The sequence below is a fragment of the Crinia signifera genome, chromosome 2 (assembly GCF_055691185.1).
Source record: "Crinia signifera chromosome 2, ASM5569118v1, whole genome shotgun sequence".
Classification (NCBI taxonomy): domain Eukaryota; kingdom Metazoa; phylum Chordata; class Amphibia; order Anura; family Myobatrachidae; genus Crinia; species Crinia signifera.
Window position 1 is genome coordinate 325,335,324 of NC_139218.1, and position 26,202 is coordinate 325,361,525.

The window sequence follows — 26,202 nt, forward strand, 5'->3', positions numbered from 1 at the left end:
ACTGCACACACCATTATCCCAAACACCATCCGTCTCCAGCCCTGTCTCTCCCCGTGAATGCCGCTGCCTAACAGTCATGCAGAGGCATTTGCATTATAGCTATGCAATCGTATACTTAGAATGGGTCCTGCATTTGTGCAGCTTTCCATCAGGCAAACTGCGCAGGGAATTGCTTATGAATTACCCCCTATAGTTGGTAACCATGTTTCTTGCAATAGAGCATGTTACCATCATTATTACATTTTCAAACAATCTGCACCCTCATGGGGCCGGATTAAGCCTTCGGGGGGCCCGGGTTACTGTAGACAGGGGGCCCCTTCCACTAAACTTAACTGGCCACAAACTGCCTGGGAGAATATTACACTGTCAAAACACAGAGTAGCCTGTGTTTGTCCGTTTGTACATTATTCTGTAGGAGACCTCACAGGCTCAGCGCTGCCTCTGAATAAAAACCCTCCTATGACGAGGCCACTGCTGCTGCTGTCCTCCATGGGCCTGCACAGTATGTGATGAGCTCCACAAATCAGAGCTCAGCACAAACCTCTCAGCCTTTGACCTCTTGTGCAGTCTCATGGGATTTAGTCAACTTCCAGTAATGCACTGCACACTTGTGCAGTCAGTGTGCCTTGGCTCCCAGTGTTCAGCATCATTAATCATTATCAAAATGACAGATAGGTGATGCTGCAGCACTACCCCACTCCCATACACAAAACCTAAAAAAAAAAGTTAAAAAAAAAATGCATGCCGACCAGAGGGGGGCGCTAGATAGAGGGGGGCCCAGGGGTACTGAGCCCCACATACCCCTGGGCCCCCCTGAGCCCACCATGCACCCTCATGATAACATTTGTCAGTCTCCTTATGTCCTACGTACCTTGAACTGAGAACCTGAATCCTGAGTGTCCTGTGGCTCCCCGCAGCTTCCTTGACATGTTCTCACTGCCATCAGGAACAGAATTGCAAGACCAACTGCGGAATTCCTCATCTTATCGATGGCACAGGGTTATACACCTTTTGGACAGCAGAACAGCATTATTAATTTCAAAACAAATAGAATGTTAAAAGTGTCTTTCGTGTTTAACATATAGAATTGCTTTACTGGCTGAGGCACAGCAATCATACGTCCATTTCAGTGATCTGTACGAGGCTATTTTGGACATGCAATTTTAATAAGGCAAAGCACGATATAGAAAAGGTAAACTTCTGAAGTTGCAATCCAGACATTAACAATAGTGGAGATAATATGACAAACGTACGCTCTTCATTTGTTAGGAATAGAACGAACTTATTAGAGCACAGACATGAGTATTATAATAACAATTGATACAACTAATGTGTAGTACTGGCATCCATTACACCTTTATCTTTAACATTTAGGGGTATATTTAACAAGTAAAAAGTCATTTCTTTATAGTTTCTGCATAATTTAAGTATAATCTATATAGGAAAGGGTTAACAGAGAAAATAATGCAAATATCTTCTTCGTTAATGTCCGACGTCAGCACCGATAATGGTTTCTGCTATGAGGCAAGCATACAAACATTAAGCCAAACTGTAAATGCTCACCTTATATAAAGCCATCGCCTTATAACAAGGGGGCCAGGACTAAGGTGGGGAGGGGGCATCTAAACACAACCAAAACAGATGCTTATGTCCCTGTATGAAGGCAAATGACCTGTAGGTGCTCAACCTGGGTGTAAAATACTAAATGATGATGATGATGATGTTTGATGGCCATGTCTGATTGGCTGAATATGTCTAAATACCTCTCCCAGTTATGCTAATATTATTGTAATGCTGCTGTTGTGATTTCCTTCTAACATTTGCTTGGGAAACGGTGTATTGTTTTGTATTTAATAAACACTTTTATTTTTGGTATTTGTGCCTTGTACTATTTCATACTTGCCTACTCCCCCGGAAGTTTTAGGAGTGTATCGATTTTTGGGGGATCCCCAGCTTTCCAGCACCAGAAGTGCAAGCTTACCCCAACATCCTGCCTGCATACAGGCATGGTGGAGATCACAATACCGGCAATATCAGCGGCTCAAATATTGCATCATTTTAGCCCTACCCCCTCTCTGCAGAAGCACAAATCAAGCTGCTTAATTTTTGTCAGAGTCTCTCCCTACCCTCTTTTAAGTGTACATCAGCAACTCCTCTCCGCACTCCTCCTGTCTTCTCTGGGCTTGACTCAGGTACAGAATTAAGTATGTCACTGGGCACGGATTAACCAGTTGTTTACATACCCTCCAACATTTGAAGGGCAGAAATCGGTACACATTTAGGGAGGGGCGTGGCCATGGGTAAAGTGGGTGTGGCCTTGGGTAAAGTGGGCGTTGTCACATCCCCAGGCACCCTGCCCCCTGGCCCAGCAATTGCTGCAGCTCATGTCACATGGTGGCTTGGTGGACTGCTAGCATATTAAATAAGTATATTTAATACTTAATAGATAAGTATATTAAATATACTTAATTAATATGCTAGCAGTCCACCAAGCCACCATGTGACATGAGCTGCAGCAGGTGCACATGTCACATGATGGACAGAGTACAGTATAACAGAGTCAAGTGAGGAGATTTTATTATTCAGTCAGTGCAGCCTGAGCCACAGAATTGACAGCTGGGCAGAGAGAGCTGTTTGTGCGCTGCCCGGCTGGATGGGTATAGTCTCCTGCGTGCTCTCTCCCCACTGTGCCCTCCTTTCACTGTATACCCGCCATCTTTATACTCCCAAGTTCTCCAGAACGGAAGACACCCGTGGTGGTCTCCCGCATAGCCGTCCGTTACCTTGCAGTGACATGTGTACACATGCGCCCCGTGCACCCAGGCTGATGTTGGCGCCGGGATCCCAAGGGACTCGGAGGAGATCGGAGTGCGGTCGCCGCAGGGGGGGTGCAGTAAGATGGCTGAGTAGCGGCAGCAGCCTGGTCTATTTTCAATTATCCCACTGGACGGCCGCGAGCCAATAGGAGCTCCCGGTCCAGGCAGCCAATCATGAGCGGCTGCCGGACCGTGAGCGCCTATTGGCTCGCGGCCGTCCAGACTAGGGAGAGTTGATAACAGCGTCGGACCAGGCTGCTGCCGCTGCTGCTTTGACATGACTATACGGCATAAAGTAAAAAACTAGATCCAGCCGGGCAGCGCACAGACAGCTTTCTCTGCCCGGCTGTCAATTCTTTAAAAAAACGGTACATTCGGTACAAGTTTAATTTGCCGGTACAGACCGTTAAAAAACGGTACTGTACCTGCAAATTCGGTACAGTTGGAGGGTATGTGTTTATATTGTGGACTACAATTATGGAATACTAGTGTCTAAAAGGAACTGTTACAAATACATTACAGAAATTCATTACAGAGTGTAAAAAGAAGCATTATGGTGCATTGGCTACATCACAATATACTGTAACACTAAAAGACTATAAGATCTTGGGCCAGATGCACTAAGGGCCTTATTCTAGGTCACTCTTTCTGACAAAATCCTTCTTAGATGGACAAAACCATGTGCACTGCAGGTGGGGCAGGTGTAACTTGTGCACTGCAATATAGATCTCACTTTGACGTAAAACCCCACCAAAATCTCATTCTCTCTGCACAAGTTACATCTGCCTCACCTGCAGTGCACATGGTTTTGCCCATCTAAGAAGGATTTTGTCAGAAAGAGTGAACTAGAATAAGGCCCTAAGCTTCAAAAAGTGATAAAATGGATAATGATAAACAACCAATCAGCTTCTACTTGCCTTGTCACAGGCTGTGTTTGAAAAAATGTCAGGCAGGAACTGATTGGTTGGTTGTTTATCACTCTCCATTTTATCACTTTTGAGAAACGTTCAAATATATCAAAGGTTTTATCAAGGTCCAGGAGGGAAATATTCTTCAAAGGATAGGAAGTGTTAGAACATGAGGATATGCACTGAAACTGGAAACTGGAGGGATGTTCAGGGGAAACATGAGGAAAAATTACCTCACAGAAAGGGTAGTGGATAAGTAAAATAGCCTCCCATCAGAGGTGGTAGAGTCTAAGGGGTACATTTAGTAAAATGGGAGTTCTGTCAAAGATGGGATGTTGCCCTTAACAACTAATCAGAATCTAATTCTTATTTATTTAGCACCTTATAGAAGATAATAGATAGAATCAGATTGGTTGTTATATGAATCATCCCATCTTCCATAGAACTCCCATCTTAGTAAATGTACCCCTAAGACAGACAATTTGAACACACTTGGGATAGGCATAAGGATATTCTTACAAAGACCTAAGGGAGATATAGGTTTGACGTTACCAAAAGGGGTACTTATATGTTAGTTGGGCGCCCACTATAGTAAGTACGCTCATACCATGTCGGTATGGAGTTGATTTACACAAAATCATATGGAGAACCAATAAGAATATATATATATATATATATATATATATATATATATATATATATATAGATGGGGTAACGACCGGCACTTAGCACATCGTGGGCAACGGGGGGGTGCCTTCCAGACCTTAGTATAGTATGGGTATCCAGATGAATGAAGACCAGAGGCGGCACTCACAGTAGGTTGAAGAAAAGCAAAATATATTCAAATCATGTGGCAAAACATCACAATAACAACCGTGTCAGCAAAACGTGTGTCGACCGTTTCGAGGCTTGCGCCCCTTCCTCAGGACAGCTGACTGTGCAAAAAGGCTTAAACAGCAAATAGTGCAGTGCACTATTTGCTGTTTAAGCCTTTTTGCACAGTCAGCTGTCCTGAGGAAGGGGCGCAAGCCTCGAAACGGTCGACACACGTTTTGCTGACACGGTTGTTATTGTGATGTTTTGCCACATGATTTGAATATATTTTGCTTTTCTTCAACCTACTGTGAGTGCCGCCTCTGGTCTTCATTCATCTGGATACCCATACTATATATATATATAGGGAGCTTGGTTACGGCGGCACTCGTCACAACAGTAAAATAAATGCCAGGAGACTGGAAGGATTCCCAACGTTTCGAGGCGGTGTGCCTCTTTATCAAGGTGCAGAGGTGCAGTATATATATAGAGGGCAAGGAGTCGGCACTCTTCCAATCACTCGGTTCCCCCAATAAAAACTCAGAGGCAGTGGTCACATCAACGTTTCAATTCTTGTTAGCATTTTCGTCAGGATACAATAATACAAAGACAGAGGCTTACCTTTATACCTAGTTGATTAGACAGGTGCTGCTGCGTCCCGCAGTGTCCTCCGCCGCGCCATCGTCATACGTCGCTTATTTGCGGCGTCATCACGCAGCCGGCATGCCGTGATGACGTCATCGCGTCAGTGCGTCAGTTCACTCTGCGCTGACGGGGCACCAGTCGGGGCGTACGCGTCCTGCAACCATGACAACAAATATACAAAAAATTAACACCAAGAAAACAGTGCAAAAAGTATCAAAATCACAAACATGGCACGTCACATAGAATGTATCACAAGTGTAGTCTACTAACAAGATGAAAATTAATGAAAAGAGGAGCTGGTTAAGCAAATAAATGTATATATCATACCAGATGCACATACATTATAACCATATAGAAAACATGTAATAAATAACATGCTCCTCATGAAAAAAAAAATTTATATGAAAAGAATACAATACATTTTTAAACAGTTACAGTAGAAACCAGACTCAGGATAAATACTGTCAGGCATTTAGGAAAAACATGATAGGGGTACCATCTCATTAAGGCCTTTGGGATGGATCACATTTAATCGGTGTATCCATTTAGCCTCACACCTAAGGAGGGCAGCGTCCCTATCTCCACCACAACGTGATCTGACAATGTGGTCGATCATGCGATATTTGAGAGAGGAGATATTGTGTCTTGCCACCAAAAAATGGTGGGCAACAGGTTGTTCACTTTTGCCTGTGGTCAGCGCTGACTTAATGGCTGAACAATGTGCAGCCATCCTCTCTTTAAATTTCCTTGTGGTCTTCCCGATGTAGGAGAGACCACAAGGACACAAAATCTGGTAGACCACATGGCTACTTTCACAGGTAAGGTGATGTTTAATATGATAAACATGACCATCATGGGGATGGTAAAATTTATCACCTTGAATGAGAAATTTACAGGTAGTACATGAACACCTGAAACAACCCCATTGTTTTTTCAAGAGGAAGTTGGTGGATGTAGGGATACATTTACCAGAAATATCGGATTTAACCAACAAATCTCTTAAGTTCTGGGGTCTGGAGAAACAGGGCATGAGTTTAGTCTGTCCCAGGCCTAGAACAGGGTCCGTTTGTACAATGCGCCAATTCTGTTTGGCTGCTCTATTAATTCTGTCAGTATACGGGTTATACTGACAGACCCAAGGAATGATGTCAGTGGTTTTTTTAGGTAGGGTTTCCTCATTTTTAAACAAAAGATCATCTCTGGGGATGGTTAAGGCCTTGGTTTTAGTGGCTAATAGATCATGGAGATGGTAACCCCTCTCTTGAAAGCGACAAATAAGATTGTCAATTTGTGCAGTAGCTGCCTCAATATTACTGTTAATGCGCAAAATCCTAAGCATCTGAGAGTATGGGAGACTCATTTTGAATTTTTTGGGGTGAAAGCTTCTGTTATGCAAAAACGTGTTGTGATCAGTGTCCTTAGAGAACACTGTCGTGGAGATGACAGAATTCTGAATGGAGATCCTCACATCCAAGAAATCTATCTGCTCCTGATGCATGATGTAAGTAAACTTAACAGGGCTGGTACTATTGTTATGATCATACATGACCTTCTCAAATTGATCACGTGAGCCCCGCCACAACAAAAGCAAATCATCAATGTATCTAGTAAAGAACACGATGTTATCAGCAATTTCTCTTTTGGCAAAAAATACATCATCCTCGACCTCAAAAATATATATATATTGGCATATGTAGGTGCCACGGATGATCCCATGGCACAGCCCCGGGTCTGAAGAAAAAATTCGCTGTCAAACAAAAATAAATTTTTGGTAAGAATGAGTTCCAGGAGATGTACAATAATATCCGTAGATTCTGGATTAAAGCCTTCCGCAGATCGCAGTAGTCGAGGGATCACCGTGTATAGGCTAGAGACATCGGCTGTGACTAGCCAGATGTCAGATGGAAGTGTTCCAAGATCCTGGAGTTTCAATAACAACGATGTAGTGTCCAGCAAAAAATGAGGATGTGTCCTGATACTGTCTTACTAAAGAATTAAAAGAGACTCTTTTGTTGGCTAAGGACGCTCATATCATCAATGAGGAGGTCCACGACATTTTGGTCCCCCAAAATCCTCTAGTACCCCTACTCTACACTTTGCCAAAAGTGCATAAGGGCATACCACCACCTGGCCGCCCCATCATTGCAGCACGTGGCTCCCTTTTTCAACCTACCTCAGTACTGCTGGATTCCATCCTACAACCCCTTATCAGGACACATCCTCATTTTTTGCTGGACACTACATCGTTGTTATTTAAACTCCAGGATCTTGGAACACTTCTATCTGACATTTGGCTAGTCACAGCCGATGTCTCTAGCCTATACACGGTGATCCCTCATGCCGATGGCATGGCAGCAGTCCATAGACTACTGCGATCTGCGGAAGGCTTTAATCCAGAATCTACGGATATTATTGTACATCTCCTGGAACTCATTCTTACCAAAAATTTATTTTTGTTTGAGTGCAAATTTTTTCTTCAGACCCGGGGCTGTGCCATGGGATCATCTGTGGCACCTACATATGCCAATATATATATGTTTGAGGTCGAGGATGATGTATTTTTTGCCAAAAGAGAAATTGCTGATAACATCGTGTTCTTTACTAGATACATTGATGATTTGTTTTTGTTGTGGCGGTGCTCACGTGATTAATTTGAGAAGGTCATGTATGATCATAACAATAGTACCAGCCCTGTTAAGTTTACTTACATCATGCATCAGGAGCAGATAGATTTCTTGGATGTGAGGATCTCCATTCAGAATTCTGTCATCTCCACGACAGTGTTCTCTAAGGACACTGATCGCAACACGTTTTTGCATAACAGAAGCTTTCACCCCAAAAAATTCAAAATGAGCCTCCCATACTCTCAGATGCTTAGGATTTTGCGCATTAACAGTAATATTGAGGCAGCTACTACACAAATTGACAATCTTATTTGTCGCTTTCAAGAGAGGGGTTACCATCTCCATGATCTATTAGCCACTAAAACCAAGGCCTTAACCATCCCCAGAGATGATCTTTTGTTTAAAAATGAGGAAACCCTACCTAAAAAAAACACTGACATCATTCCTTGGGTCTGTCAGTATAACCCGTATACTGGCAGAATTAATAGAGCAGCCAAACAGAATTGGCGCATTGTACAAACGGACCCTGTTCTAGGCCTGGGACAGACTAAACTCATGCCCTGTTTCTCCAGACCTCAGAACTTAAGAGATTTGTTGGTTAAATCCGATATTTCTGGTAAATGTATCCCTACATCCACCAACTTCCTCTTGAAAAAACAATGGGGTTGTTTCAGATGTTCATGTACTACCTGTAAATTTCTCATTCAAGGTGATAAATTTTACCATCCCCATGATGGTCATGTTTATCATATTAAACATCACCTTACCTGTGAAAGTAGCCATGTGGTCTACCAGATTTTGTGTCCTTGTGGTCTCTCCTACATCGGGAAGACCACAAGGAAATTTAAAGAGAGGATGGCTGCACATCGTTCAGCCATTAAGTCAGCGCTGACCACAGGCAAAAGTGAACAACCTGTTGCCCGCCATTTTTTGGTGGCAAGACACAATATCTCCTCTCTCAAATATCGCATGATCGACCACATTGTCAGATCACGTCGTGGTGGAGATAGGGACGCTGCCCTCCTTAGGTGTGAGGCTAAATGGATACACCGATTAAATGTGATCCATCCCAAAGGCCTTAATGAGATGTTACCCCTATAATGTTTTTCCTAAATGCCTGACAGTATTTATCCTGAGTCTGGTTTCTACTGTAACTGTTTAAAAATTTATTGTATTCTTTTCATATAAATTTTTTTTTTCATGAGGAGCATGTTATTTATTACATGTTTTGGTACTTATGTATTATCTGGGCTCCCATGTTAAATGCACCCCATTTTTTCATACCCCTACTATCCAACTACGCATGGAGTTGATTTTATATAGTGTGGCGAGCGCAGCGAGCCACCGTGCCCAAAGCGTGGCGAGCGCAGCGAGCCCTGCGAGGGGACGCGGTCTCATAAGAAAAACGGGAGCCCAGATATTACATAAGTACCCATGTTTTCTATATGGTTATAATGTATGTGCATCTGGTATGATATATACATTTATTTACTTAACCAGCTCCTCTTTTCATTAATTTTCATCTTGTTAGTAGACTACACTTGTGATACATTCTATGTGACGTGCCATGTTTGTGATTTTGATACTTTTTGCACTGTTTTCTTGGTGTTAATTTTTTGTATATTTGTTGTCATGGTTGCAGGACGCGTACGCCCCGACTGGTGCCCCGTCAGCGCAGAGTGAACGGACGCACTGACGCGATGACGTCATCACGGCATGCCGGCTGCGTGATGACGCCGCAAATGAGCGACGTACGACGATGGCGCGGCAGAGGACGCTGCGGGACGCAACAGCACCTGTCTAATCAACTAGGTATAAAGGTAAGCCTCTGTCTTTGTATTATTGTATCCTGGCGAAAATGCTAACAAGAATTGAAACGTTGATGTGACCACTGCCTCTGAGTTTTTATTGGGGGAACGGAGTGCCACCTATTGGAATTTATATATATATATATATATATATATATATATATATATATATATATATATAGCAAAGGTTGGGGTCCGGCACTCCACCTAGATATCAATTGCCGCGGTGCCTTCCACAGGGTGGTCAAATAGCAGGTGTATGTACCAAGGTACGGGGGCGGCACTCGACGGACTTCACTGCACACTGCAGTGTGGTGTATATATATATATATATATATATATATATATATATATATATATATATATATATATATATATATATATATACACACACACACACACACAAGACTTCACAGGATGAGGATGTCCCAGTAAAAAAGCAATCATAAGATTTGAAAAAATGTGCGCAGGACTTTTTTTTTATGTTTTTCTGTTTATGTAAATTTTTTGTAGTAATTGTAACCCTATTGTAAAATGATAAATCTGCAGCAATGGTAGCTCTGTATTGATAGCATCCCTTTTCTGTATAATAAAAGTGTCATTATACTGTAAGAGGAGTTATTTTTACGGTAGTCCGGAAGTATATTAACTGTCCTTTATCTGGTCAACAACACTGAGGTAATGTTTCAGTGAGTGTGCTATCACTGGGTCTTACAGTTACATTATCAAAGCTTGAAGCACCAACCAATCAGCTCCTAATACCACATTCAATTTGAAAATCCCGGCTTTAAAACGGTATTTGAATGCCAGGACATTTTGCCGGTCCCAGTCTGACACCCCCCTTCATGCAAAAAAGCAAATTACCTTGCTAAAAATGTCTACCCGGTAATGTGCTTATTAACACGGGTATTTCTTCTGTGTGAAAACAAGGTCACCCCGGGTCAAAAATTTTGGTTCTGGACCCTGGTAAATTCCTTGGTTGGTGGCCCGGGATTTACGACCCAGGTTGACCTTTTCACACAGAAAAAGGACCCATGTTGAATAGAAAATTACTGGGTATTCAATTTTAACCTGGTAATTTGCCTTTCTGTGTAAAAGGGGTATACTGTAACTGTCATTTATGGGTGTGATTTATAAGAATGACAAGTAAAATGTTGACATTCAATAGGTCAACCACTATTGATCGACAGGCAGAAGGTCAACACATGAAAAAGGACGACATACATTAGGGCGGCATGGTGAAAAGGTCGACACAAGCAAAAGGTCGATGTGGGAAAGGTCAACATGAGTTTTTCAGGGTTTCTATGGTGTCTATGTCGACATAGGTCGTCTCTCATCCACACTCATTACTCGCTCCCATTCCCAACTGCAGGACTTTCTTCGGGCTGCACCCACTCTGTGGAATGCCCTCCCAAGCACAATAAGACTCTCCTCCAGTCTCCAAACCTATAAGCGTTCCCTAAAAACTCATCTCTTCAGGCAAGCATAACAAATTCCAGAACCAGTCATAGAACCTTGCATTCTGGTGGAATCGATGCAATAAAGAATACAGTATCTATCCTTATGTATCAATGCCTATTTCCCCTATAGATTGTAAGCTTGCGAGCAGGGCCCTCCTACATTTTGACTGTCTGTAAATACCCTGTTTGTTGTATCACTGTCTCCTTTGTAAAGCGCAACGGAATATGCTGTGCTACATAAGAAACTGTTAATAAATAAATAAATAAGTCAACATGGACACTATTTTAGTGTACTACGTTGGCTGACATGGATTTCTGCACTTAGCACACTATTACATTCTCCCTCTAAGCCGACTGGGATGGTAAAGTATGAACAAGTCCGTTTAAAAAAACTCATGAAAAACTTATGTGGACCTAATGCATGTCAACACTTTTATGTGTCAACCTTCTGCTTGTTGACCAATAGTGCTTGACTTATTGACTGTCGGCCTAAACACTGTCGACCTAATGACCACATACTATCAATTACAGTGTCTCTTTCTCCATGTTATGGTCATTAGGTCGACATGCATTGGGCACTGGTCGACTGAAGGTTGACATGGCTTAGGTCGACAAATTAAGTAGGTCGACATGGCTAAGGTTGTCAGGTTTGGAAGTTCGACACAAGTATTAAGTCGAGAATGGGAAGGTCGACAGTTTTTCCGGGCCCGAATGTCAACCTAATGACCCATACCCCCCTCTCCAAGCTTTGATAAATTACCACCAGAATCAAATGACTATTGTGATAGGAGATTAAAGTTCATTCTTTCAAACCAACATAGTTCATTTAATTACCCATGTATGTATTGCATTTAATAAACATGTGACAACTGCGACCAAGTGATTGATCTACATACACAATATAATGATTTAAGCTTGCAGGTTGTGAAGAGGTAGTAAGACATCAAACGTAGAACAGAGCACAAGGTGTGACACAACCAACAATGTATTTATCACTTCCTTAAGTAAAGAGAATTACTATGGGCAAGTGATCCTGATTACACTGGGGACATACAGTATGAACAAGCTGGATCTTGTGGCAAAGAAACTGAAGGTTTAACATTTGCATCGGATATAAATACATATATTTCTCATTTTCAGAGCAGCATAGACACAAACTTGACAGTAGGAGTAGGATGCATTGCCAATGCCAGTACGATGCAGCAAAGCATTTTAGTTGGCAACTATGTTTGTTTATGGATTAAAAAATACATGAGTTTTACAATGCATGAGTAGCCGACTGATTTGATTGAAATTGAGATATTAGTAATAAAAGGGAAATAATTCATAATACTTATATATTCAACTGCAATGTTTATGCTTGGAATGCTGCAGCATAATGATAGAGTGTAAATGTTACTGGCAAAACCATGGCTTACGTGACAAAAATCTTGCTGGCATATCGTAAGAGGAATTCCTGGCAGAATATGATTTTTAATTACCGAATCTCTACCCACCTAGCAGAGGCTGAGCCATAGGTCCCAGTGCACAGAATCAAAGATGATCACCCCCATTAGCACCTAACAGATAATTCTCCTGGCATAACAACCTCAGGGCTTGTAAATACAATCTGCTTTGTGCAGGGTTGTCAGAAAGAATCTGATTGGCCGCAGCACATCACTGTCTAATGTGTTGGGAAAGATGTGTTTTTGGGTATAGCTTCTCCTTTAGTTCTTAACAGACAACTAAAAATAAATTACATTACTCTTTATGTAGAATATATGTTATTAACATTCACAATAACATTTGCATATATTCTGGGAACTACAGTGTATGAGTGATAAGATTCCTTTGCATGACATATTATGTATGCAAGACCTAAAATGACTGAAGTTATATACAGTATGTATCTCTGACAGTGTATTGTACTACTAGTACCAAGCTACAGTATCAGAACATTTAGTTGGGTGTTTATTAATGGCACAAGATTACTTTAATCTATTTGTGTTTTTAATGACCCATTTACTTTCATATCCATAAACGTATTAAAAAAATATCCCATTGCTCCCCTAACAGCAGTTATTATGATTTTTAATTAAACTTGATTAAGAAAAAAAATCTTTATGGCAGACTATAATTAAGCATGTGGTACTTTGAGTTGAGGATACAAAACTTTTCCAAAGTACTGCACTTTTCTAGCTTTGACAACTTGTTGCTTACTAACTAGCAATTAATATTGTATACAATAATGCTTTGTGGTAAAAGTATGTATATTCTAAGAGTTGCCAATGTGTTTTTCACCAAATCATTGCCATTAATCTGGGAAAATGGTCATGTGCATTTTCACATCACATCAAGGGGTCGATCTGGTACTTATGTAGTATCTGGACGCCCGATTATCGCATCGCATCCGACCAAATCGCATGCGATGCGATGCGATGGACCCGATTTTCCATAGGATTCTATGGGAAAAAGGGTCCTTTTCATTTCCCCACTATCCAACTACGCATGGAGTTGGATATAAACCTGTGGCGAGCGTAGCGAGCCACCGAGCCCGAAGCGTGATGAGCGCAGCGAGCCCCGCGAGGGGATGCGGATTCGTTAAAAAGTATTCCGCATCCCCTCGCGGGGCTCGCTGCGCTCGCCACGCTTCGGGCTCAGTGGCTCGCTATGCTCGCCACAGGTTTATATCCAACTCCATGCGTAGTTGGATAGTGGGGAAATGAAAAGGACCTTTTTCCCATAGAATCCTATGTTAAAATGGACTCAGTCCATTTTAACATTGAATTTTATGGAAAAATCGGGTCCATCGCATCGCATCGCATGCGATGAGATGCGATGGACCCGATTTTTTAATCGGGCGTCCAGATACTACATAAGTACCGTCGATCTCATTAGCGCCAAAGGGTGGGAGGTGGCGTTCAGTTGCCGGTTAAACGCTGAAAACTGCACCCGAATTAAGGCAGTCTCGCACCCTTTGTTGGGCCAAATTTGCTTAAAATTGCTCACCCTTTACAGCAGACTGACTCTGCCGTACAGTGTGCCCGGTGCCATGATGATTTGCGACTGAGAATGATTGGCACCTAATAGGATCGACCCCATAGTACAGTATGTCTAACACATGAATCTTAATTATTTGAATGTATTTAAAATGCACAATTCTATTCACCACCTCTAGGTGTTCTGAGAGCAATGCAGTAGTCAGCTGACAACAAATCTATTTGTTTTCCTCACACTTACAGTACATCTATTGTACCTCACAGTTCATGTAATGCACTGCTGATGTATGTGGTCTACATTACACTCAATGATATGCTAATAATGTATAAAGCTGCAGTACTTCATTTTGATTAACATTTTATTTTTTTAATCATTCATCTATAGTTATAATTAAATGTGTCAGTATTCTCTTTAACCCTTTGAGTGCCAACATCTCTGTGCGAGATGTACAAAATATCTGCTAAACATACCAGCGTTGCTCACATTTGTAATATCAATTCAAATAAAAAATGTGTAAAAAAAATATTACATTTCCTATATAAGGTAAACATTAGAGGTCATTATGAGGAATACAAATATTTTGCTTGATATTTTTCACACCTATTTTGACAAATTCACTTAGCACTCAAAGGGTTAAGCAGAGGACGAGAAATGACCCAGGTAAAGGTTTAGCCTACAGCACACACCACCCTGTATGTCTGCATTAGGAATCTGTCATTCAGCATCACTAAATACAATGGACTTTTCCTTACAAGTTCAGTCTTTGTAACAGTAGAAACATATTTGTCAAAATATTATGTCACATTCCATTGATATGTACTGTAGTAATTCATTACTCTCTTTCTTCACTACAGTATCAACATAATACATTTCAAGAGTTAGACCAAATATGGATACCTTAATTCCATAGATCTATAAACTTCTTCTGTAAACACTAATAAATCTGGTACTGCATGGGAGCAAAAGAAAACTGACCATTTTCTGCCAAACACTAAAAATCAGCCAAAAATGGACGGTTGGATAAATCTGTTAAATCAAATGGATTTTTCCAATTTGTCTGAATGACCATTTTTGACCATTTCGGTTGATTGTCATTTGATCCCATACATTACCAGATTTCCTCCAACCAGAAAGACTGGACAGATAATCGTATAGTTTTCATCCCGTTTAAGGATTATAGACTTGGTTACAATGATATTAATAAATACCCATTAATCTGTGTTTGGAAAAATCCTCAGATATGTAAATTACTGTATAAAGTAACCTTTATTTTGCAGTTAGAATTCTGGTTTATACAGTAAGTTACTATGGACAAGTGGGAGGAATTATTTTAAATGTGAGATGCTTCTAAGGTTACCATGCCTGTAGTGCACATCTACAGTAAGGGCAGTTTATAGCCTTATTCCATACAAAATGCTAATTGGAAACAAGATATTTTTTTTAATTAGTTATAATAGGAAGGCAAGGACACAAGGGGCCAGATGTAATAGGGTGTGAGAATCAGAAAGTTAGAGATGTTGAGAGTTTTCCCATTTTTAAGCGGCAATCAATTACATGGCAAAATCAACCTGGTTTTTCAGTGTAAACAATTGCCGCTTTAAAAAAATGGAAAAACTCTCCCAAAAATCTCACTTTCGGATTCTTACAACCTATTACATCTGGCCCAAAGTTTTTCATACAAAATACATTTTTGAGTACATAATACATTTTCCAGTATCACCAAATATGCACCGAGTTAATTATTAAGCACTCTTCACTAATTTTATAATATTAAACAACAGATTCAGCTTGATATCACATTTTTGCAAATATGCTATTTACTATTTGTTTTACCTAAGCTTCTGTGTATAGTGCAGAAAAGAAAGCACATCAGTCTTTTCATAGCTTACATAAGTAAAACTAAACAACTTTCCTAATCACATTTTAGCAAATATACTGAAGATAATGTTCATCCTATTGCAAGCAAACACTACAATACTAGACTTTACATGCCTTACTAGACTTAATATCCCTAACTTGCAGTTGCTGTAGCCTGTAACCAAACATGATCGTTGTAGCTGTACCTGTGAGTTCTGATGCTCTGTGCTGGTAGAGCTGTGGATGCCTTGAGGAGTCTGAATAGCGATCTCTGCCTTTAAATACAGACACGAGTCCTCGATGATGCGATGTTCCTGTCACTCAATCCTGTTTCTCCCTCTCTTCGGTGTAACTCATCCTATTTATCTTCCTTCCTACAATCTCTGCCTTTCTCCTGCGTTCTGTCTTTTTCCAGCATTTTGCCTACATTAAATATTGTATCCGATCTCTGCAAATGTTTTCCTGTAGGAATATTTTTTTAATGATATTGATTATTATGATGTTGATATTGATGATAATTATAATTATATTATTTTGTTCACCCGTATCTTATTCTATGTGGTTATATTCAGGGCCGGTGCTAGTGTGTTCGCTGAGCCCCTACAGACTATATATTTGCGCACTCCCATACTTTACAAAGAGACAGCACGTGCAAAGAGGATGTATAATGGCAGAAGTAGTTGTGGCTCTTATACACATAATGTGTCCAGTAGCAGCAGTGCCCTAACTGGACATTTTGGTGCCCTGTGCAAAACAAGGAATTGGTGCCCCCTCACACAATAAGATTAGGAACAGTGCAACAGGGAGAGCCCTTTAGACATTTTGCGCCAAGTAGAACCCCTTGGACACACTGCACCAGGATTATGCACACTGTACTGCCCATTACACATTATGCCGCACAATGTAATGCCCATTACACATTATGCCACACATTGTAATGCGTATTATATATTATTCCATACACTGTAATGTCTATTATATGTTAAACCATACACCATAATGCCCATTATACATTATGCTGCACACCGTAATGCCTTTTACATATTCTACCACACACCATAATGCCTAAAACTTATTATGCCAAACATCATAATGCCTATTACATATTATGCCACACCATAATGCAAATTACATATTATACCACACACCATAATGCCTATTAAATATTAAATACAAGAATTACGCAGTGCTGTAATTAAAATGATTATACAGATGGGGCCCCTCCCCCCATGCCGCCAGCTCGCCATATCGCTGGAGCTGGCATATGGCAGGACAGAGACGCACGAGCGTCTCACACACTGGCTCGTCCCATTGCCAAGGATGGGACATGCGAGTGTCTTGTGGGAGCACATCCCTTTCTGACGGACGGTGGGTAGTGTGATGGGAACCGCTCTGATGAGAACGGCTACATCTGTACCAGGTGATTCTGTTATTGATATTTATGGTATTTTTAGGTAAAGCAATTTCCAACACTACACATTTAAAATTTCCACAGTCTGGTAATAGCATAAAGCCTGGACTGGATTATGAATGGTATTACCTCATATCAACAGATATATCCATCTAGTATTACCCCACAGGTAGTCTGCTGGAGGAAGGAATCTGGAAACTGTATCACAATTAGTCCAAGATGGTGATTCCTCACAATATATACGACATCTGTAACCAAGTGGGTAGAACTCATGTTTCAGTGTAGACTAATGTAGGGTACACACCAGGACGACCCGCTCACGATGCACATCGTGAGCGGGTCGTCAGTGTCTCGTCCGACCCGCTCACGGTGACGCGGGGGGGCACGACCCGCTCACGATGTGCACCGTGAGCGGGTCCGATCCGATGGCGACCCGCACCCGGCTGTATGGTCGTCATTGAGATCCTACCTGCAGCAGGTAGGATCTCAATAACGACCGACCGACCCGCGGGACCGTGCATCGGATCGGTATCGGTCCACACCAGGTCAGAAAAGGGCCCAATCAGCACACAATCTACATCCAATTGATCGGAATTGGATCTAGATTGTGGGGATCGGGCCCTAGTCGTCCTGGTGTGTACCCAGCATTAGGGGTCCAGTTGTTTAATTTAGATGTTGATAAGGGTAGGTCCAGTGAGTGGGCATGTAAACAGGTCCAGGAAAGTGGTATCCAAGGCACACTTGGTATAATAATTTTTATTACAGCGATGCTTAATTTTTGTATTTTGCATGGTTGCTTTTGGAAACTGACTATTCCCATTTCTTAGCAGCTGCTACTCAGAAACCAGTTTTATAAAGTGCCGGACATTTAAACTAGGTTAACTTTGTTCTTTGTACCCTATTACATATTATGCCAAATAAGTGCTGCTTACTTACATGCACATTGCCAGGAGTTAAATGCTTGTTCCTAGGAGTTACATGATTGTTGCCAGGGGTTTCTCGCTTGTTGCGTTGCATGCATTGGTAGGGGTTACATGCTCATTGCAAGGGGGAGTTACATGCTCATTGCCCAATAAGGATAACATGTTTGTTGCCATGGGGGAGTTACATACTCATTGCCACATAGGTATACATGCTGCAGACGCACAGCATGCCAGCGCTCCTGGAATCTGCACTTACAGGCGGTCGGGGATCTAGCTGGGAAAAGCCGGTGGAAGGGAGTGCCTATATGACTTGGTACACCCCAACGAGTTTACCCCACTTACAAAATTGCTAAATTGTGATCCACATCTAGCAATAAAGACAAAACATCCTGTAGTGTACCCTGGAGAAAGCTCTCCAGGAACCTTAGATCTTTTGGTCAAACTGCCCCAGTCATTGTGGACTGTAGACTGCTCACATACTTATCTTTAGCTACCACAGACTTATCTTTGACTACCACCAAAGATCTGAATACATCCGTAAGACCCCAGATGACTGCCAGATATTGAGCTATGCTACCAGTATGTAATGAGCTGTGTTCTAAATCCAAGTTATCATAGCGTAATCAATTCATAAAGCCTCTGACTTTCTCCAGGGCCACAGCTAGGGGCTTGGCGGGACTGGGGGGGCATGTGCTCCAGGTGCTGGATTTGGGGGGCACTGAGAGATTTGGGGGGCAGACCAGAGCAGCAGCTGTAATACAAGTGGAGCTGGGAGCTGTGCGGCAGTGAGAGGCAGACCCTGGGAATAGCTGGGACACAGACACTGGCCTCCTCACTGGTGAAGCCATGCCTTTTGAATATGAGTCTATCACTCATCCTGGAAGCTCTGCTGGTCCACTGTCCCCAGCGGACTGCTCCTTCAGAGCCAGCTCTCAGTCAGCAACAAGTGGTCTGACCAGGGATAGGAGGGAGTCCAGCACCAGTGTGTCAGTGAGTGTGGCCAATCTCTGCTGTGCCTGCATCTTCTGCAAGTTATTTGTTGTATGTGGTGAATGGCCCCTTCTCAAGGACCAGCTAAAGGTCTGCCTCGCTCCAGGTGATGAAGATCGTGGTTTTGGCCCAGCTTTCTGACTCACAAATAAGATTCAGGCCTTGCCTTGTAAAACATTAGAATATATGGTTTGGCTCTGAGCTCCTGAAGATCTACTATCACCACAGTGTATCTTTCTTCAGCCTTCAATTATTCCAGATCCAGCTTCTTCCATAGTTATTATTGTCTTCAGTCCAGTCCGGTCCAGTGTCCTGGTGAATAATTCTGGATCCAACTTCTTCTACAATTATTATTGTCTTCATTCCGCTCCAGTGTCCTGGTGAATTATTCTGGATCTAGCTTCTTCTTCAAGTTATACTATCTACAGCTCACTCCTTGCAAGCTTCTTCAGAACTGTTACGTTACATATGCCTCTACCTCAGAGTCCTGGGTGTCGAACTCCGCAATCATCTGGTCCTGGCCTAAGTCTCCTATGTGCAAGACTATCCATCCCCCTACATTCTTATCACCTGCTTCTAGAGAACTGCAAACCAAAGGCCCACAGTCGGATTCACAAAATACACAGATCCTGACGCCATAGAATAATTTTTCTGCCGTTCTGTAATAAACATCAGTCTAGAATATTGACATTTATTCCAGATGCTATCCGCCAAATTCGAGATGGGCACTAATGTCATGTTACGTCAGCCGCCTGCCCAGAGCAGGCATCACCATGCCTGCACTATCAAGGGAAAGCCCAACATTTTTATGGGGGCACCTTGCCTGCCCCGGGTTTCCCTTCCTAGAGTGAATGGCTTAGCGAGTGTGAAACTCGACCGAGCCATTTGCTCCAGGGGTTTGTGCATGCGCAACCCCCGAACATCGGGATTAATTTGGCCTTTTCTCTCATCCATATCTACCAACTCGAATTTTATTCCAACTTAAAAAAAAATAGCATTCCTTTTAGCATTATCATTTGGTGCCATAGGATTAGAACTCATCTTAATATTAGAACTCTGTTTGTTTTTCCATGTTTCCCAGCAGTGTGTTTCCTTGCCACCAGGGATAGCCAGGGCTCGTGTTTTACTCCACGGTCACAGGCTGGAGAGGGAAGATCTAGTATTCAAGACAAAACCAGTTCTCCCAGTGCAACCATCAGGTATGTTGTAATCTGACCACAAGACGTTGTAAGTCACCTAGCAAGAGCACCCCATCCATCCTATCCTGTAACACTTTCTGTTAATGAGTCTTCTAATCATCTCTAAATGCCTTACTGTTGCACTCTAAGGCTGTGTAAATAGGAGGACAATGTGTTTCAGCCTACGGCAAGACCAATGCTGTGATACAGTATATTGCATCATCACACACAGTGCATTATGCGGTGGATGACAGCACAATACAGTATATTGTTACCCATCACATGTACCTGCATTTATTGTTCCAATCCAAGCTGGCACGATATATCGGTTGACATACAGTATTGCCTAAGCCCTAATGTGTACCCGAGGTATCATTCAGGACCTACAAGATTCCATAAGAAGAATATAAGTCAACTGTAGAGAGAATAAAAAATAGATTTTAACTTCTTAAAACTTCAAACTTGGGAGAGTTACAAAAGTTTTTGATTAGAAGTGATTTGCAACTTCAAACAACAGGGGACTCTTTGTAGTCAACAGGTATAGTTTGTTGAATTATTGAAATTGATTCTCCAACTTGCTACTTATTTGTTGTTTAGTTGTTCATGATACATCTACTTACATTCTTTATAATGAAGCCGGGCTCACCACCGCCATTTTTTGTTTAACAGCGGCTAAGTGTGACATCACCCAGCTACTGCGCCCCAACCCCAATGATCTTTAGAAAGCCTCCCTCCAGAGACCCTGCATTTTTCAGTGGTTTCCGCCCAACATGCATACAACAGTTACCTTACTGCATAAATAATCCTTGTTTTTAATAATAGGTAACATGGGTATGGTATGGTAATAATTATATATAACACAGAGCTATGTATAGTATGATGAATAATGGGTGTAATTGATAAAGTATACAAAGAAACCCTCCAAATGGCACTGAATTAATGAATCAACCGCAGCTGGAGGAGGTGTGGATCCTCCTAGTAAGGATCTCCATGGAGAGCTCAAAAGCAAACAAGCAATATTCCACAGCACTGGGAATATGAATTAAATAGTACACAATAACATTTTACAAGAAACAGAGACTTGTGGATAGTAAAAAATGGACACAGTTTATTATCTATGATAATTGTATAAATAGCAGGATGGAAAGTAACAAACCACTTACTGTATACTGCCCGCTAAGGATGAAAACAGGCGGAATTCTTATTTACCAGCAGCTTGCATTCTCTGATATTTTATTGTGTATAATTTAATTCATATTCTCAGCGCTGTGAAATATATTTTCAGCTTAATTTTATTATTGTCATAAGTAAAATCACATACAGGTACATGTCATAAATCTTTAGAATCAGAACCCAAAACTTCACCTACAACATCTGCTTTTACCTTAGCTCTAGTTCTGCCTTCCGTTACTGATATGCAACCAAAACCTCAGTACAGTAAGGATTTATCACAGATTGATAGGGTAAATAGGACACTGATTAGGTCCATTATAATAATACCCAATACATTCAACATAACAAGATATATGCACATTGTGATGGACAACATGCAGAATATTTCTCCAAAAGTGTAAAAATGTGTAATACTGTCTATCTGAAACTGTTCCAGATAGAACTCACTGGAAGGTGGTACTACACAATAGAGTAAATGAAGTGGACTACAAGCAATTGTACATAATATAACATCGGGATGGGTATGAAATACCGGTGATCTGGATCCCAATATGCAGAGTATTCTAGACAGGCATTAAAGTGGGGGGGAACTGGGTGTAACTAAGGACCTTAGTCTAATCCATACGCTTCCCTGCGCGTTCGCACAGGGGAGCGATGGTTTGCGACTGTGTATGAGCATACACATGTATGCACATGTGCAGTCTCTTGGTGCAAACGGGCATGGCGAATTGGGCATTGAGCCCATGGGAACTCCCAGCAGTTCATGGGCATTCCCTTGAAAAAGCTGGGCTTTTCTGATGTAATTGTGCCAGTGACACGGGTGAGGTGGGCGGGCATCTGACGTCAGCGGATTTCAGCTGCCCACCTGCTTCCCGTACAGGAAGCCACAGATCTAAGGCACCAGAGAGGCGTCTTAGATATGCAGCGCTGGCAAAATCATTTGATGGGGCTAAACATCCATTCGCATGCGTGCTGAGATATTCAGCATGTGAGCAGGGGCGGGCGTTCGTGCAGGCGGCGCATATATGACATGCAAAGCTGCGAATTTCGTCACTGCTGCTGAAGTGTAGAGGAGCCAGTAGAAGGAGCAAGCTCTGTGCATGCTGAAGACAAGATGAGAGGGGACTGGAGGGACATAGAGAGTAGGGGAAGCTGCTTGAGGGACACAAGGCATGGAGTTGCTGGAGGGACATGGGTGGTAAGTTGCTGGAGTGACAGAAACAGATGTGTGTATAAGAGGCACTACTATGGGCATTATCTGTATTGGTAATCAGTAATTTTATATACAAATTCATGAACACATATCACAGAAATGCATTTAAACATTCTTTCCAATTATGCCTCACTTATTAGTATGCCGCAATGATGGTGAATTTTTCTATTCCACCTGTAATGGCCTGGGGGAGGGATGCTGCAATTGCAAGTTGTTTAACAACTATACAAAACATCTGCAGAATACAATGGTGGCTTTATTCTTTGGATATTGAAGTTTAGCATATTATTGCAGCAGGTCACTACCAAATTGCACTTACATTACAAGCAAAGAGTAAATGTTGCTGGTTTTAAATTAACCAATTTTTTTTCCATAACATTCTTTCAGAGAAGGAACAAGCCACATTAGCAATTAGTGATACATTGAGATGTTTTCCAGTGTTGGTCTGGGGCAAGAAGGTCCCACCAGGGCAATGCAATCACACCCACTAAAGGCCTTGGTTAGTTGATGGAAAGGAGTGAACCAGCCATTATAGGAGTGCTACAGTATATTATAGTATAGTATAATATAAAATAAAAAAGGTTCCATTCAAGAAAGGCCAGTTTCACATTTATCATTGATCCTCATCCTACACATTTTATCACAGTATTGCCTTCTACAGGTTAGAGGGCCACTCAAGGTTGGCTATATATCTGCCTTAGTAGATGGTCCTACAATTAACCAGGCAAATACTGTATACTGTACTGTAGTGTTTTCTCCTGGCTTCAATCTAGCACATAGGGGGGTTATTCTGGTTGATTTGCAAGCCTTGTGAGTTCACCAAACCCTGCCTGGCAAATGAACGCCCAACCGCCTCCCCCTCGAAGTACGGGTTCGTCTGCACAGGCTGCAAATGGATGTTTTGCATAAACATCCATTCGTATGCCTCGGGTAACCCCCACATCTTCGATGGTTGGCGACCATCGAAAGATGTGGTTCGTGCACGCATATATAAGTGACTTTTAAGTCACTTACATATGCGTGCACGCTGGCAAGGATATGGGTGGGCAGCTGACATCCAGTGATGTCAGATGCCCGCCCCCCACACCAGCATCACCACCTCATTATCATGAGGGATTCAGTATGAAATCCCGGCGGTCGGGATCCCGGCGTTCAAAATCCCGACGCCAGAATCCCGACTGCCGAAATCCCGACAAGGGGGGGACGTGGAACCCCCCCTTGCGAGCTCGCTGCGCTCGCCACGCAGCGGGCCTGGTGCCTCGCTACGCTCGGCACGCTAATTTATTCTCCCTCCAGGGGTGTCGTGGACACCCACGGGGGGAGAAAGTATCGGGATTTCGGCAGTCGGGATTCCGGCGTCGGGATTCTGAACGCCGGGATCCCGCCCGCCGGGATTTTAACTGCATCCCATCATGAGAATGCCCAGCGTTCTCATGGGAATGCCCATTGAACGCTGGGCGTTCCAATATGGTAATGGGGCATCCCGGCGCCCCGTCATGGGTGCGTGTACCATGTGCAGATGCGTAACATCGGTCCTCCGTGTGAATGTACGGAGGACCAAACGAATGTGAATAACCCCCATAATGTATACTGTACTGAATGTACTCTTTTTATTGGAGGATGAGGGTTAGATACACATTTGCTTTTGGGATCAGTGGTGAAAGGAACAGAAAACCGTATTGTCTATTCCAGTGATTTTCAACTGACGGCACACCACACAAGATTAAAAAATTACTCAGGAACGCCATCATGCGAAAAAAGCACACACACCTTGAACAAACCAGGGAAAGAAAACACCTATGCCTCCACAGGAAGAAAATAAGACACACTGGCCTTTACAGTAACCCCCCCCCCAAAAAAAACATAATGACCTTTACCGGGGAAAAAAACAGCCCCCATATAAAAAAAAAAAAACATATTAGCCCCCACAGAAAAAAAAATAAACGAAACACAGATAAATTATTCACCCCCCCCAAAAAAAGAAAGTCTTCTTACTGACCTGCTGATGGTATAGAAAGGTGAGGGGCTCCCAGTCCATCCTTGTACACTGTATTTACAAGAAGCCTTTGCAAAGACACAATATCACTGCTATGAGTCTGCGCTGCTGCTACCAATCGGAGTAGCATGTAGTGAGCCCCCACAAGCAGAGTTTTTACCCGTTTGCATAATTAGTTTCATGGTATTTAGCCAGTAGTAAGGGGCCCCAGTATCTGTTGGTCCCATTAACCGACTTTGGGCCTGCAGTTGCCAGGTCAGTCAAAACAGCCTTGATTGCTGCACTGCAGACTGCGTCCTACAATCAGTGACAATGACAGTAACAGGCTCCATCCTCCCACAATAGAGGGCATATGTACAAAGCAGTGGGACCTCTGGGAATCTCCCTTACCCTGTGTTTATATTTTACAAACTGTAACCATGCTTGTTTACTCTCCAGGAATGTTCAGGAGACTCATATATTTGAGGTGTTGTTCCAGGCTCCAAAGACAGTAAATAACCCTTCCAGATCTCCTCCACCCTGCCTTGAGAAAAGCAGGATGTCACACCTGTTTACTCTTTTCATGGACTCCCCCATCTTGTTTCCCCTGGAGAGCACAATTAAACAGAAGGTAAGTATAACTGGATTCAGTATGAAATCCCGGCGGTCGGGATCCCGGCGTTCAAAATCCCGACGCTGGAATCCCGACCGACGAAATCCCGACAAGGGGGGGACGTGGATCGCCCCCCCCTTGCGGGCTCACTGCGCTCGCCACGCAGCGGGCCCGGTGCCTCTCTACACTCGGCACGCTAATTTATTCTCCCTCCAGGGGTGTCGTGGACACCCACGGAGGGAGAAAGTGTCGGGATTTCGGCGGTCGGGATTCCAGCGTCTGGATTCTGAACGCCGGGATTTAAACTGCATCCCGTATAACTCTGGCATTATAAAGGTCTATATCAGTGTTAGCTGTAGACAATACTAAGGTTTACATTTACAATTAATCTGTGAATGCATATCTTTGCTAGTGACATATTCTCATTGGCTACATCTTACTACTACCCACCTTCAGGGAAAATATTCTACTTCAAGCATTGCTTCCATTATGCTGGTACCTCTAGTAATACCACCTCAGCCCAGTGAATTGAGACCCTGATGTCAGATAAGCACCAAAGTTGCCCAGAGGTCATATCCTATTAAACTGTTTGTCTTCAATTAAAAGGAACAGTACTTTACATGGAAACCTTGTAACAAGTGACACACTTCAAACAGAGCAAAAACAAACCTATCCTTAAGAAATATTTAATTATAGAAGCTTTGTAGAGACAATCATAATTACACTCCAAAGAAGATTGTTAATACACAACCACCAGGCAATCATGTGTTACAAAATATTTGGTTTATTAGTTATCAATTAGAAGTGAAGCGGGCT

General features: G+C 42.3%; 1 protein-coding gene across 1 annotated transcript in view; it reads right to left on the reverse strand.

The window, feature by feature from the left end:
* Window positions 1-16,266, reverse strand: part of TAC3 (tachykinin precursor 3) — a 55,647-nt gene extending 39,381 nt beyond the window's left edge. The window contains exons 1-2 of the mRNA XM_083169338.1: window positions 16,117-16,266; window positions 872-1,008 (exon numbers count right to left, since the gene is read on the reverse strand). Of these exons, the coding sequence (XP_083025464.1) occupies window positions 872-982 (111 nt within the window). The 5' untranslated portion in view covers window positions 983-1,008; window positions 16,117-16,266. The remainder of the gene's footprint in view (window positions 1-871; window positions 1,009-16,116) is intronic.
* Window positions 16,267-26,202: the final 9,936 nt, after the last annotated feature.